General features: G+C 40.5%; 1 protein-coding gene across 1 annotated transcript; it reads left to right on the plus strand.

Moving 5' to 3' along the window:
- Window positions 1–606: 606 nt before the first annotated feature.
- On the plus strand, window positions 607–11,847 carry CCDC110 (coiled-coil domain containing 110). Its single transcript, XM_029226524.1, has 6 exons — window positions 607–692; window positions 1,039–1,143; window positions 7,208–7,263; window positions 7,525–7,590; window positions 8,809–8,919; window positions 9,754–11,847. The coding sequence occupies exons 1-6, from the start codon at window positions 683–685 to the stop codon at window positions 11,845–11,847; spliced, it is 2,442 nt and encodes an 813-aa protein (XP_029082357.1). The 5' UTR covers window positions 607–682.
- The last annotated feature ends 2,298 nt before the right edge of the window (window positions 11,848–14,145 follow it).

Genomic DNA, 14,145 nt, shown 5'->3' on the forward strand with positions numbered 1-14,145 from the left:
CACAGGAAATGAGCATGCTCTACAGATGAAGACCGGAGCCTCTGCTACAGCTCTAATGTGTACATTTCCATACACGGTTATTGAAAGTTCATTATCAGAAACAGGAGTCTTCTTTTAACCACAGCAAACAGACGTCCTTTCACAATAATGGTCTAGGACCGTTCAAATCCCCAAACGCTGAAACTAATTCGACCGATGGGTTGAAACAAGAGGAATAGAACAGAATAAAACAATGAAATGGCGATCAGAAAGGGGGGGGGAGGGAAGTTCCTAGGTGTCTGCGTGTCTCCAAACATTCCCCTTTCTCCACACAGCTTGGGTCCAACAGGTGCTGTGTTAAATCAGAGTCTGATCGAGATCAAGTTCTGGGTCAGCAGGGGAGCGGCGGAGGTGGGGCGTGGGGGGTTGACACACCCTAGTGAGACTGTCGCTGGGCCTGGGAGGCACAACAAAGGTAGCACGCAGCTGTCGCGGGCGCCGCTCCGGCTGGGCGGACGTACTGCACCCCGGCCCCCAGCTCGCACCTTCCTCCTCCCCACCCCCACCCTCGCGCGCGACCCACTGCCGCTCGCTGTGTCCCGGCCACCCCGTTACCAAGCAACGAGCTGCCCAGGAGGGAAGCAACCGAGCCTAGTGCCTGGGAGAGGGGAAGGCGGTTGGAAAGGGAGCTGGAGCAGCAGAAATGAGCCCGGGTAAGAGCCGGGTCGGGGGGCTGCCCTGGGAGGGGGCTACCCGGGAATTGGACGCGTGGTGGGGAGCGCCGCCTCCCCCCGCCCCGGCTCCTTCCCCCGCGGGGCGGGTCCCGTCTGGAGTGCGGATCTCCTAGACGAGCCGCACACCTCCGCCCTCCCCAGGAGGAAAGCACCGCCTGCGTCCCCGCGCCTGCCCTGCTTCCAGCCTTGGAGCAGCACGGCCCGCCGCCGCGGCGTGGCCCCAGCGCGCCCTCCCGTGGCCGCTCTACGCGCCCGCGTCCCGAATCCCCACGCCTCGCCTCCTTTCTCCCAGCAAAACCAAAAGCCGCGTACTGTTCTGTTACAGAAAAGCATACTGACGAAGAGGAGGGGGTTGACTGCGTTCTCCTTTCAGCACCCAAGATCCTAAATTCCTCTGAGGGGGTAAAGGAAAATGGTGGCAGTGAAACAGGTAAAACCTCCCAGGCCAAGGCTCCGATGGCAGTGATGTTTCTGCCTTTTACTATAGGCAACCAGTACGTTACCTAAGTCCACCGGCCCAACTGGTGTGCTTCCGGTAACTACTCGTAAGATACTAATAATAACTAACTAACACGGGACATTTACTTTGTGCTAGATGTTGTTCTGAGCACTTAAATGTGTCAACTCATTTAATCCTCACAACAACCCTATGAAGTAGGTACTACCATTCTCCTCATATTACAAGTGAGGAAACTGAGGCACAGAGAGGTTAACTAACTCCCCAAGGTCACACAGGCAGCAACTGACAGAGCCAGTATTCAGCGGGGTAGCTCCAGGGTCCAGGCCTTAACCTCCATGCTACACTGTACTGCTTCTCTGAATACCAGATAAGAATCGCTGATTTTTTGGACAGTCACTAAAAAGGTACCTATTTTTTTCCAAAAGAAATACTTTTATAGTAAATATTTGTAGACTACAGGATACTGTATAGGGAGGATGTTTGAAGTCATTAAAAAGCTGCAGTTTTCAAGTTCCATATAAACCATGAATAAGATGTGTGGAGGATCTGAGAACACTGAAGCTGGAGTCTCGCTTCCTTGAGAGAAGCTGAAGGAGGCTACACAGCTCTCAGAGGGGCCTGGTGTTCATGTGAGACACCAGGGAAGGAGCAGAGCGCTGTGGGCGGAAGGCAGTATCTAAACTGAGGGGCCACATTGGGATCCTATGGTTGCCCATAAGCCACGCGGGACACGTGGGCAATCCAGACGCAGAGGTGCTGCGACAAGTGATGAGCCCGAGACCTGAGGTCAGGTTGGGGTTTGTCCACCTCCATAAACCGGGGACCTTCACAACGGCCTTGTCAAGGGCTCTAAAAAAAAAGGCTGGAACAGCCACAGCCGGCAGACAAAAGACACAAGACAATTGGATGCCCGGAGCACCAGGATAAGCCACACCTCAGTAGAGGCCGCAGGGCAGTGCACTGACCTGCCCCCTCTCTGCTATTCTGCACCCGGCCCGCCTGCATGAGGCCAGGCAGGCATCCCTGGGCAACAGGAGGGGCGATGGGAAGCCCTGAGTGGGGCAGAAAGCCCTCACAGAGAGTCTAGACACGGAGACAGCTCCATACCAAGAGAGAGTGTTTAAGGTCAGAAGAGACTGAGGGAGCTTCATGTGGCAAGACCGTGTGTTCTCTAATGTGAGTGAGATGGAAGGCTCTGGAGAGAAATGCCAGCGTTCACAGAAAATGAAGTTACATACAAAATAGCACATATGCTTGTGTGAGAGTTAAGTCTTTCTTGCTAGAGCGTGGCGGGTATAAGGGCAGGGACTCAATCGGTGAGAGATATTCTAAGTAAGTTAGGCGCCACCAAGGATGGCAGGGACTTCCTGCTTACAGCTCAAGGCAAAATTAGGACGTGTGACCTTGTGCCCTCCCCACTTTCTGTTCTCTCAGCTACACGTCATGGTCACCAAGTGATCCATTCGCTGGGTACTGACCAACAGAACACTAACATGATTTGCATAAATAATGCCGAATTACAAGGTCGTATATATTTCTCAGGTCTCTGATTTTAAAAGAACAAGAAGTTAGTATATGGCGTGAAGTATATATATGGAGTGTCAGAGGGGGGTGGGGAGTGTGCAATTTTATTTCAAATAGGATGGTAGGAGACCTCACTTAGCAGATGACATCTGAGCAAAGACCTGAAGGAGGTAAAGGAGTAGTCAGTGCAGATTTCCAGGGAAAGAACATTCCAGGCAGAGAGAACAGCAGCTGCAAAGGCCCCTAGGTGGGAGGATGCCTGGCATGTTTGAGGATCAGCTGGTGACGGGAGCAGAGTAAGCATGGAGGAGGATAGGAGAAAGGTTCAGAGAGGATACTGGGCTTTGTAATTCCATGTAAGGATGTGCGGTTTTATTCTGAGCAAAATGGGAGGCACTGGAGAATTTGAGCAGTCATCCCTCCCTTCCATCTCTATTAGAAATTTTAAATTTACCAAATCATCATCATATTGATAACACCCTTGCTGCTACAGTAAGACAGTAAATTTTCCTTGAGCATTTACTGTGTGCCATGCACTGTGTAAGGCTTTACCTACAAACGAGACACTGATCCCTCACAGTGAGCGTGTGGCAAAGCCAGGATTCAAGCTCAGGCAGCCTGGCTCCATAGCTCCCATAACAAAGCCTCGTGCAGATATGCACACTCCCCTGCTCTGTGCCTTACTATTCTCCATAGGATTCACTCCCATCTTACACACAATATCCTTTACTCCCCTCACATGGGCAGGGATTTTGCATATTTTGCTCACTGTAGGATCCCCAGCACCTTGGACAGTACTTGATACATAGCAGGTGCTTAAAAATAGTTGTTAGATGAATGAATGAAGGCTTGGGTAGAACAGCTCACAAGGCTTCAATAAAAGTTACTTCTAGGAGTGAGTGTGAATTGTCACGGCAAAACTCAGTATTTGAACCTGAGAATTAAAAGGCGTTGACTACAGAGTGTCTAACATCCTATATAGAATTGTTACCACGTTGCATTTTTAAAACTCATTTGTTCTCCCTGCTCTGTTAGCTACAGGTATGCCCTTAAAACTTTCTCTATACATTGAATATGACATAACCTTCTGCAGACTTCAGAATAAATTCCCTATATCTTTACCTTAATGACCTCAAAAGTCATCCTGCTGATAACTATCTTGTTTTTAAATTTTGACACTTAAATATGAAACAGCTAGAGAACTTAAGGTGAATATAATCTGAATAATATTTCTTGCAATCTGAATAGAGTATAAGCTTCTTCAGGGCTGGCACCATATCCTCTACTTAGTCTAAATACTTCCCAATATAGTACATTTAGCAAGGACTTAATAAATGGTGACCTGTGACTGTGTTCCCTCTCCTGTGCTTCACTGATAATTTCCCTTCCAATTCTAGAATCACATAATCCTATGTGTTTCTTTAAGTACTGATGAATTTTAAAATTATCTTCCCTTTGGGAATAAGTAGTAGCCAATGTCTGTGAAACTCATAAGAAAAACAAAAAGTTATTTTCGTAGCTTTTAAAAATAGATGAATCGAACTCTCTGCCTACTCTGTATCTTCACTGAATCATATGAACTTTGCTGGAGAAAAACACTCACTTCTGAGTCATACCATGGATCTCAATGCTATTTGGAAAAGTTACTTTATTTCCCCAGTAAATGCTTTTGCAAGCCCTGTCCAAGATAACTATTCCACTCTTCTGGTTTCCTCAAATCTCCAACACCTCTCACTGCTACCTCCCAACGTGTAACATGACCTCAAACTATATGAAAAAAAATAGAAGCAATCAGACCCCAAATCCCTAACCTTCAACCTTAAACTCTGCTAACCTACCGCCTGTGTTCCATATTCTCTGCTGTCCCCCACTTCAGTGGAAGGACTGCCCCTGCTCAATCACAGGTCATTTCCTCCAGATCATACCTCTCCTGGAATTCTCAAGTACTCAACTTTGGCCATCAGCCTTCCTCATTCTCCAGAATTATTCTTCTCCTCCATTTCCACTATATGATTCCCGCAGTAAGCAGGCATATTAGACTCTCTCATGGTTAAAAAAAAGTTCTTAACCTTCACATCTCTTCCAAAAACCCCTATCCCCACCAGGCACCTTATCCCCTGCCACAGTAAAACCAGAAAGCGTTGCCCACGAACCTTCACATTCCATCTCCCCTCGAGCCACTTCATCTGGGGTTCTGAGCTGCTCACTGCACAGAAAGTGCCCCTGTCTAGGCCAGCAGCAGGGTCCATATTTCCCAGTACAGTGCTCATAACCACTCCCCTGACCCAGAGCCTGACTATCCAACTGCCTGTTGACATCTCCACTTTGATGTCCAACGGAAAACTTCAACAAACCTAAACGAGTTTTCCCTAAACTATGCTCCTCCCCCACTCTTTTCCATTTCAGTAAATGGCATCATCATTCGCCCACCTGCTCTCACTAAAAACCAGGAGTCACCTTTCCTTCCTCGACACTGGCCACATCTAATCCTCCAGCAATGCTTCATGTCAAAAACGTATTTTGAATCCACCTATTTTTCTCCATTTCCCACACTGCCATTCTAGTCCAAGGTACCTTTGTCTCTCCCTTGGATTATTCCAATAGTCCTGCAACTGCTACCTTCTAATCCATTATCATGCAGGAGAGTGTCCTATAATGTTTTTAGTCAAATCAAATCATTCTCGTGATCGAAACCCCCCAAAGCTTCTCATTTCTCTTAAAATAAAAGCCAAACCCCTCAGGATGGCCTGCCAGATTCTCTCTAACCTCACCCCCATCTCCCCCTGAACTCTTAGCACACTGTGCTCCCATCTGCTCAGGAAGCTGCATCCACATGGGCTTTCTTTCTGTTCCAAACACAGGTAACACGTGCTCTGCTTCAGGACCTTGCGGTTTCCTCTGCTCTGAATCTCTTCCTACAGATGTCCACACGGCTGGCCCCTTCTTATCACGTAGGAGTCTTGGCTGAAGCCACAAAATACCAGATAGGCCTTTTCTAACCGCCCTCCCCAATGCTGTCCTCACCCCCCCCTCACTGTCACAGTAGCCTATTTTCTTTGTGTTATCTATCACTATTTGAAAGTATCTTGTTTATATCTTTGTTTGCTTTTTTTCTGTTTACTTTTTTTAGAAGGTAGGCATAGTGAGAACAGGAGCTCCGGCTGATTTATTCATTGCTGTGTCTATAGTAACTACAGTGGGGCACACCACGTAGTAGACACTCAAAATCTGAATGTGTGATATTATTGAAGGAATGAACCACTTGAACATGAAACAGTATTTAAGGCCAAATCATGAACTTATCAAAATTATTCTAGACTTTCAGGTAGAGACTTTAGAGCCAAAGAAGACCCCAGACCTTCCTCCCCAACTACAAAAGGACATGAACAAACACCAGCAAAAACTTCACCAGCAGTACCTGGAGAAGGAAGGGGGCACCCCCTCAGGACATAAAATTGGAGAGTGGAGGCCAAAGACAAAAACAGATGATTCTGGCAAGGCTATCTATTGCATGGCTCGTAACTCCCTCTGACTTTCAGAGGCGATAAAGAAAGCCAGAATCCTGAAGATAACTCATTAATGCACCCCTGCCCAGCCCCCACACACAGTCCATCCCTGCCCTGTGATGAAGGCGGGATTCTTCAACTGGCCAAATGGCTCCAGGCTCTGAACCACAGCAGCTCTCTCAGTGATGAGGGCCACATTGGGACTGGGTGGAAGGAAGTACACTTTGCAACCAGATTCTGTAACATCTGGCAGACTGCCATTCCAAAAGAGATGCACTGACTTCTTTAAAAACCTTCTCGTACAGCAGAAATTGTCAGCCTGGGGCAAATTCTAACATAACTCTCATTTCATTCAGGACATGTTTTTTAATTTTTTCAATAAAAATTTACAAAGCAAGTAGCCTAACATTTGGGAAAAAAGAGGAATGTATGTCAGGAAATGTGCAAACGTTATATAGTCTCTCCCCTACTGCAGAACTAAAATCTATTTTCTAGGAAGGAACACACGGATCCTTATAGCACTTTGCTTAAGAGCATAACAAAAAGTATGTTCTATTAATCCAAACTGTTTTCCATGTTAAGGAAGAAAAACATCACGTGGCTGTTGCATAGGTACTGAGACCTATATAGGACTTTGCCAAGGGTCTCCCTTAACATAAGAATTGTTAATTTTTTTTACCAAAAAATATAGTTTATATCCCAGAAACAAACAAAGATAGCTGAGTTCCTGAGAGTTCTCAGTTTGGTGTTACAAGTTAAGGGTTTATTGTAAAAGTAAAACCACGATTACAACCTTAAGTAGGTGCAGTATTGTAAGTCAGATGAGAATTCTCTCTTAAACTCACTATGCAGCTAGCATCGGGTTTTTCTTAATGTGAACATCAATCGTCTCATCATCTCTTTGCCTCACCATCCAGGAAAGCTAGGAGACTGCTTTCCATTAACATTGCTTAAAAATAACACTTAAGGATTAAATCACATCGTTTTTCAATTTTACTTTTTAGAATACGGCTGCATAACAGACTCAGAAAATCAAATCCAACCACACTCAGCACTGAAAGTGAGTATATTTCATTTTCTCAGAAAATCTGTGTAAAGTCTGATCTTTCTCAGAATACTTCCTAAATATATACGGGTTTTCCACAAAAGTCTTCATCAAAATGCACTGGAGAGTGGGCAAGAATGATGAAGAATGCGGGTCACCTGACCCTCACATGATCCTGGTAATAGGCAACTTCGGGTGATTTTTTTTTTTAATTGTAACAAAATGTATGTTCACCTAAAAATGTTCAATTTCATACCTTGTGTAATTTTGTTATAGGCCCTTCAGCATCAGCTGGAATCATTTCAGGCTCTCCGAATACAGACTTTGCAGAATGTTAGCATGGTATGTTTCTTCTAATTTACATAGAAAATATCCAAACTTAGAGCACTGTCACACACTTCTAAACTGATGATCACTATAGCCAACTGATGAGTTGGCATTGAATGTAATAAAGCCACAACCTATTCTAGACACGAAATTGGCAGGAAACTATATTCTGTTATACTTGCATTTGGATATGAGCCCAAAGAAATAACACTCACTGATTTTTTTTAAAAACATATGTTTAAAGTGCTACCTATATATAGTCTACAAATAGGGACTCTCATTATAAGTGATAATAAAATCTAAGTCAAACTGACTAAGGGAAAAGTGTACTTTATTAGCTCTAGTAATGCAAACCCTCGGAATAGTTCACTTGGGGATGGCTTCATCCATACGGTCAGGACTCACGTGTGTCAGGGAACCAGCCTCACTCCTTATCTTGGTTCTGCTTTTGACAGTAATGTATTCTCAGACTCCATGTGGTAGCAAACGGGTTGCTAGAAGTTCCGGCCCTTATCCTTCCAGATTCCAGTTAGACAGAGATGAGACCGTGCTTTTCTCTCTTAACAGTGTGTACTGAGTTCTTGGCCTGATTCTGACAGCCCCACATGCAGTGCTTGAAGCAATCACTGTTCAGAGGGAGGCAATGCTCTGACTGGTTAGCTCTGGGTCACATGCCCACCCCTTGGAGCTGGAGGAGAGATCTGTATCACCAAAGGCACATGGACTTTATCTAGAAGTAAGGGGTAGTGTTAACAGAAGGACAGGGCATGGATCCTGGGGGTACATAACACAACGCATAGTTGCCAAAGACCCAACATAAACGTCATCCTGATATTCCTGAAGCAACTGCAGGGAAATGGGACGAGAAGATAAAATCCACCTGAGGCTTACGGAATAGATTCCATTCTGATGACAGAGATCAAATACCTCTGATTTATTCAACAATGTAAAAATCAAACATCTAAAATTATTTTAATTCATAAGATTTTATTGTTTTCCTAAATTAAGTCTTTCTGATTTTATAATCATGTAGTAAAGACATCCTTTTCTTAAAGATTCCTTCAATGATAGAGATTACAATAAATTAAATTTAATTTTTAATTTATATGATGGAAAAGAATATGCATAGGAAATGTAAAGGTATCTTTCAAGTATAATATCTACCATCCTTGTGCATTCATAACTTTATAAGTGTGAAATCAAAGCCTGACATTCTTAATTTCTCTTTTAAAGGTGCAGTCTGAAATCAGTGAAATATTGAACAAAAGTATTATTGAAGTAGAAAACCCACAATTTAGCTCAGAAAAAAATCTAGTATTCAGCACACGCAATGAAGAAGCTTTGGTATGTGTTTCAGTACAAAATCATTCCTACATTTAGGTACTTCAGAAATGTTACTGCAACCAGTTTACCTTCACCTTTACATTCTCCCCTTCTTCACAGGGCGACTGGATTGTCAAAGATGAAAATAAGGAAACTCCTGTCCTGAAAACCCTAAAAGATGTGCGTTTACCTCTGTACTCCTGCAATTTTCTTGTTTCTCTTAGGAGAGCGTGTGAGGGGCATTTGACTTAATCCATATACCTAAAGATTCCCAAGTAAACTGAAATACATGGCAGTTTTTCTGCCCACTTTGAGTTTTTCTACTTTTAGGACTGACTTACACCTAGAGTGAGTTCTCTAAAACAGGTCCAAACTAGAGTCACTGTGTCTATACTTATTAGAACTTCACACTTTCTCTGTGAAGAGTCACAACCCTAGACCCATTTGAAATGAGGAAGACAAGCTAAGGTTGACAGATAGCCCAGAAGTAGAAATTTTCATTTTCCTTAAACTTCCCTTTGAACTATTGCTTCTCTCTTCCCCACCTATCTATGATGGTCTCTAGAAATGCCGAATTTATATTTCTGGAATTGAGGGGTTGGCCCTTCTATCTCACCCCCTAAGGAAGTAAGTGCAATTTCTAAGCAAATTGTGAAGACCAGAGTTACAGATCTCAAAATAACAGTAGATTTTCTGGAGAAAATGAATCATACTTGTCAGCCTCTTTGCTGCAGAAATGGATAAAATGTTCATTCTGGTTGTAGTAAAAGCAATTCCTCCACAAAATATTATCTTAATTTGTTGGTCATGTAGCAAATGATAGTACATTTATAGTGTGATTTTTATTGTTACTAGCCTGTAGAGAATCAAGAAGAAACCCTTTCTATGGAGAAAATTCAGCCTTTTGAGGATCCTAGGACTCTTCATTCCGTAGAAGAAATATTCAGTAGTGACAGTGTTAACAGGCTCTCTCAAGGTATAAATATCCCATGCCAGATACATTTCAAGGACATATTAACTTCAACAGATAATTCAGCTTCAGAAAATTCTGACTTGAAGAATTATAATAACCTTTATAATTTCCTACCTAATGTACCTCAAAATGGGATGTCTCAAGCTGATATGGTAATTCTGGATAAGTCCAGAGTTACTGTGCCTTACCTCAAGCATGGATTTTGTGAAAATTTAGATGATATCTGCCATTCTATCAAACAAATGAAGGAAGAGCTTCAAAAGTCACATGACAAGGAACTGGCACTTACAAATGAACTGCAAACTTTAAAAGCTGTTCCAAGGAATGGTAACTATGACCTGCCCCCCACTCACAAGGAAAAAATTAACTTTATTAAGGAAGAAAATATTGCAAGTAACTTAAATGAAGATATAAAATCAAAGAGAATTTTGGAATTAGAGGCACTAGTAAACAAATTACTCCCACTTAGGGAAACAGTATCAAAATTCCATGTGAATTTTTGTAGGAAATGTAAAAAACTATCTAAGAGTGAAATACACAGGGGGGAAAAGAATGAGAAAAATAATAAAGAAATTCCTATCACTGACAAGAATACTGCAGATTTAAAACTCCACTCCACACTTCCAAAACATACACTGGCATTCTTTGACCCAACAAAATATGCAATGAAAGACAAAGAAAGACAACCATTTGCAGTAAAACAAGGATCAATAATATCTGAAAGTGAGAAGACATCCAAAGTCAATTCTGTTACTGAACAGTGTGTAGCAAAAATTCAGTACTTACAGAATTACCTGAAAGAATCTATGCAGATACAGAAAAAAGTACTGAAACTAGAGAATGAAAACCTAACCCTTAAAGAGAAAATTAAACTTCTTGTCTTTACCACACAATCTCTGATACAGAAAATTGAAATGTATGAAAAACAACTTAAGACATTGGCTGAAGAAAAGAACACTATTCAGCCCAAGTTAATTAAAACAGAAGAAGATGGCAAAGAATGTGTTAAAGAAGTGAAAGAAATAATTAGTAATTATAATGTTCTCCAAGGACAAAATAAAACCCTAGAGGAAAAAAATAGTCAACTTTCTTTGGAGAAGCAACAAATAATAGAAACATTAGAACAACTAAAAAGTAAGGAACACAAAACTCAAAGTGACATGGCCTTTGTCAATAATGAAAATAAACTACTGATCACAGAAATGGAATCAATGAAAACAAATATTCTGTTGATACAAGAGGAAAAAGAAATATTACAGGAAAAAACATACCAGCTTCTAAAGGAAAAAGGCTCACTTGAAAATGAACGAAAAGAAAACCAGCTAGAGATAATGCAGCTAAAAGAGAAAGAAAGATTGGCAAAAACTGAACAAGAGACACTTCTTCAAATAATAGAAACAGTTAAAAATGAAAAGCTTAATCTTGAAACAACCTTACAAGAATCTACTGCTGCGAGAGAAATGATGGAAAGAGAAATTGAGGATATTCAAACATACCAATCTACCGCCAAAGAGAATTTTCTGCAAGAAATAAAAAATGCAAAATCAGAAGCAAGTATTTATAAGAATAGTTTGTCAGAAATGGGCAACAAATGTGAGATGTTATCAAAAATGTTAATGGGAATTAAAACTGATAATCAGATTCTAAAAGAAGAACTAAAAAAACATAGTCAAGAAAGTATAAAGTTTGAAAACAGCATCAGTAGACTTGAGGAAGACAAAATACTTTTAGAAAATTATGTAAGAAGTATAGAGAATGAAAGGGATACCTTGGAATTTGAGATGCGGAATCTTCAAAAAGAATATTTAAATCTAAGTGAAAAAATCTATAATCATATTGACCTATCAAAAATGGGTTACATTTCAAGAAGAGAGAAATTCCATTTTGACATCTATGATATTTATGAAGACACCTCTAGTCCTAGGAGTAGGCCTTTAGCCCCTGATTTGAAAGGTATGTATATCATGGTGGATTAGCAGAAATACGTTTAAGATTCTTTTAGCCTATCGGGCATTAGCCAGAGGACAGTAATAAGAAGGTGAGTACAATTCAGTTTTGTAAGATTTGTATCCAATTTATTATATAGTGGAATTATTTAGAGATTTTGCTCTTTTGATAAAATTCATATTATTTTATTATACTACTTCTATACATTGTATATGACCAAAGCAACTTTGGCAGCAAACAGGGATTTTTTTAAATTATTATTTTTCTGCAATACACTTAGAAGTCCAACCTTCTAAAACATTCTTCTTTTTTTCCAGGAATTCCAAGTAAACTGTATCAATTGCTTCCATCCAAACCATGTAAATAAATTTCTAAAATAGTGTTTCAAAATCCTTTGTCCAAGTACTTTTTTCAACAAAAAATTTTAAATTCACTTTTTACATGGGATTACAATTACCTTATAATTGATTAGACTAGTTTTTTTAAATTCGATATTGGAATTAGGTATATATTTTTATGTTGTCAAGAACTATAAACATTCTGAGACTTTATCCAACTTGTAAGCTAATATGTTAGCCTGACAGTTTCATGGGTTCTAGTGGAAGACATGAGACTACTGGGTCAGAGATAAAGGACAGTTTGTTGCTTACAGCAATAGCAGGAGCCAGAGTAACAGCACTTTTGCACGGGTTCTCCAAGCCCCAGTTCCTATAGGCAACATGAAAAGGGTGACACAGTGGTTGCATTACAAGAGAAAACTCTAAGCTAAGGCAACCATTACTTTTCTGAGTGCAGTAAGCATGCCTACCCTTTGCTCTAGATGGAAACATTACCTTTATTATACAGGACAGTTAGAATACCTGCCCTTGCTCCAGCAGAGACACTATCTCTAGCTTCCAAGACTGCTTGTTATACAAATAAACTTATTGAATTTTGTCAAATGCTTTTTCTGCATTTTATTGAGGTGATCCTGTGTTTTCCCCCTTTAATCTGTAAATATGGTGACTACATTGATTAATTTTGAAACATTACACCAACCTTGAGTTGCTGAGATAAACTTCATGTTTATCATGTATTATCCTTTTAACATACTTCTGGATTCAATTTGACAATATTTTGTTAAAGATTTCTGCTTCTATGTTCAGGATATTGGTATCTATATTATTTTCTTTTTATGTCTTTATCTGATTTTGGTGTCAGGAAAATCCTGGCCTCATAAAATATAAGGTCAGGTTTTCCAAGAGGAAAGTGTTCCCTCCTCCTCTATTTTCTGAAAGGATTAGTGTAGAATTGGTATTATTGATATTATTCCTTTCTAAATACATAATTCACCAGAGAGCCTGGAGTTTTCTAAATGGAAAGGTTTTACACTGCAAAATCAACCCCATTAACAGATATAGAACTATTCAGATTTTCTATTTCTTCTTGAATCAGGTTTGATCATTTGTTGTTCCGAAGAATTTTACATAAGTTCTCAAGTGTTTTGGCATAAAGTTGTTTATAATATTCCTTATTATCTTTTTAATGTCTAGAGGACCTGTGATGTCCCATCTTTCACTTCTGACATTGATAATTTGGGGTTCTTGTGATTCTTTGGGCATCTTGGATGTGGATTTATAATTTTCATCACACTTGGAAATTTTTAGCCATTATTTCTTTAAATCTTTTTCTCTCTGCTCCCTTCTGAGATGCAATAACACATATGTTAGACTGTTTGATATTGTCCTAGAGCTCACTGGTATTATTTTCATTTGCTTTTCAGTCTTTTTTCTGTTTCACTTTGGATACTTTCTATTACTATATCTTCAAATTCACTAGTTTTTTCTTTTGCCATGCCTAATTTTCTACTATTCCCACTTACTGAAGTTTTTCATTTCAGTTATCTTTTTTTCATCTCTAGATTTTCCATTTGGTTCTTGTTTATAACTTTCTTTCCAATATGTTCATATTTTCCTTTAAATACATTAACATGGTTCAAGTAGCTATTTTAATGTCTTTATTTGCTAATTCCATCTTCTCTACTGTTTGGGGGTTTATTTCTATGGACTGATTTTTCTCCCAGTTATGGGTCATATTTTCTGGCTTCCTAGCATACCTAGTATGCCAAAAATCCATCTGGAAGATGGGTTTTTGTGAATTTTACATTGTTGATTGTCCGAATGTTGTTGTTTCCTTTATAAATTGTTGGAATTGGTTGTGTTAGGCATTACATTACTTCTGCTTCAATTTGATGCTTTCGAGGCTTGTTTTTTAAACTTTTATTAGGGTGGGTGTAGAGTAGCCTCTCGTCTACTCTAGATCCTCTGGAACCACCACTGAATGCAGAG

The sequence above is a fragment of the Monodon monoceros genome, unplaced genomic scaffold (genome assembly GCF_005190385.1).
Source record: "Monodon monoceros isolate NGI ecotype Baffin Bay Population unplaced genomic scaffold, NGI_Narwhal_1 Super_Scaffold_17, whole genome shotgun sequence".
Taxonomy (NCBI): Eukaryota; Metazoa; Chordata; class Mammalia; order Artiodactyla; family Monodontidae; genus Monodon; species Monodon monoceros.

What these genes read in the sequence shown, in the direction of transcription:
- CCDC110 (XM_029226524.1), top strand. An exon ending in AACCACACTCAGCACTGAAA is followed by an intron (nt 7,264 to 7,524) that starts GTGAGTATATTT and finishes ATTTTGTTATAG; the next exon opens with GCCCTTCAGCATCAGCTGGA. An exon ending in CTTTGCAGAATGTTAGCATG is followed by an intron (nt 7,591 to 8,808) that starts GTATGTTTCTTC and finishes TCTCTTTTAAAG; the next exon opens with GTGCAGTCTGAAATCAGTGA.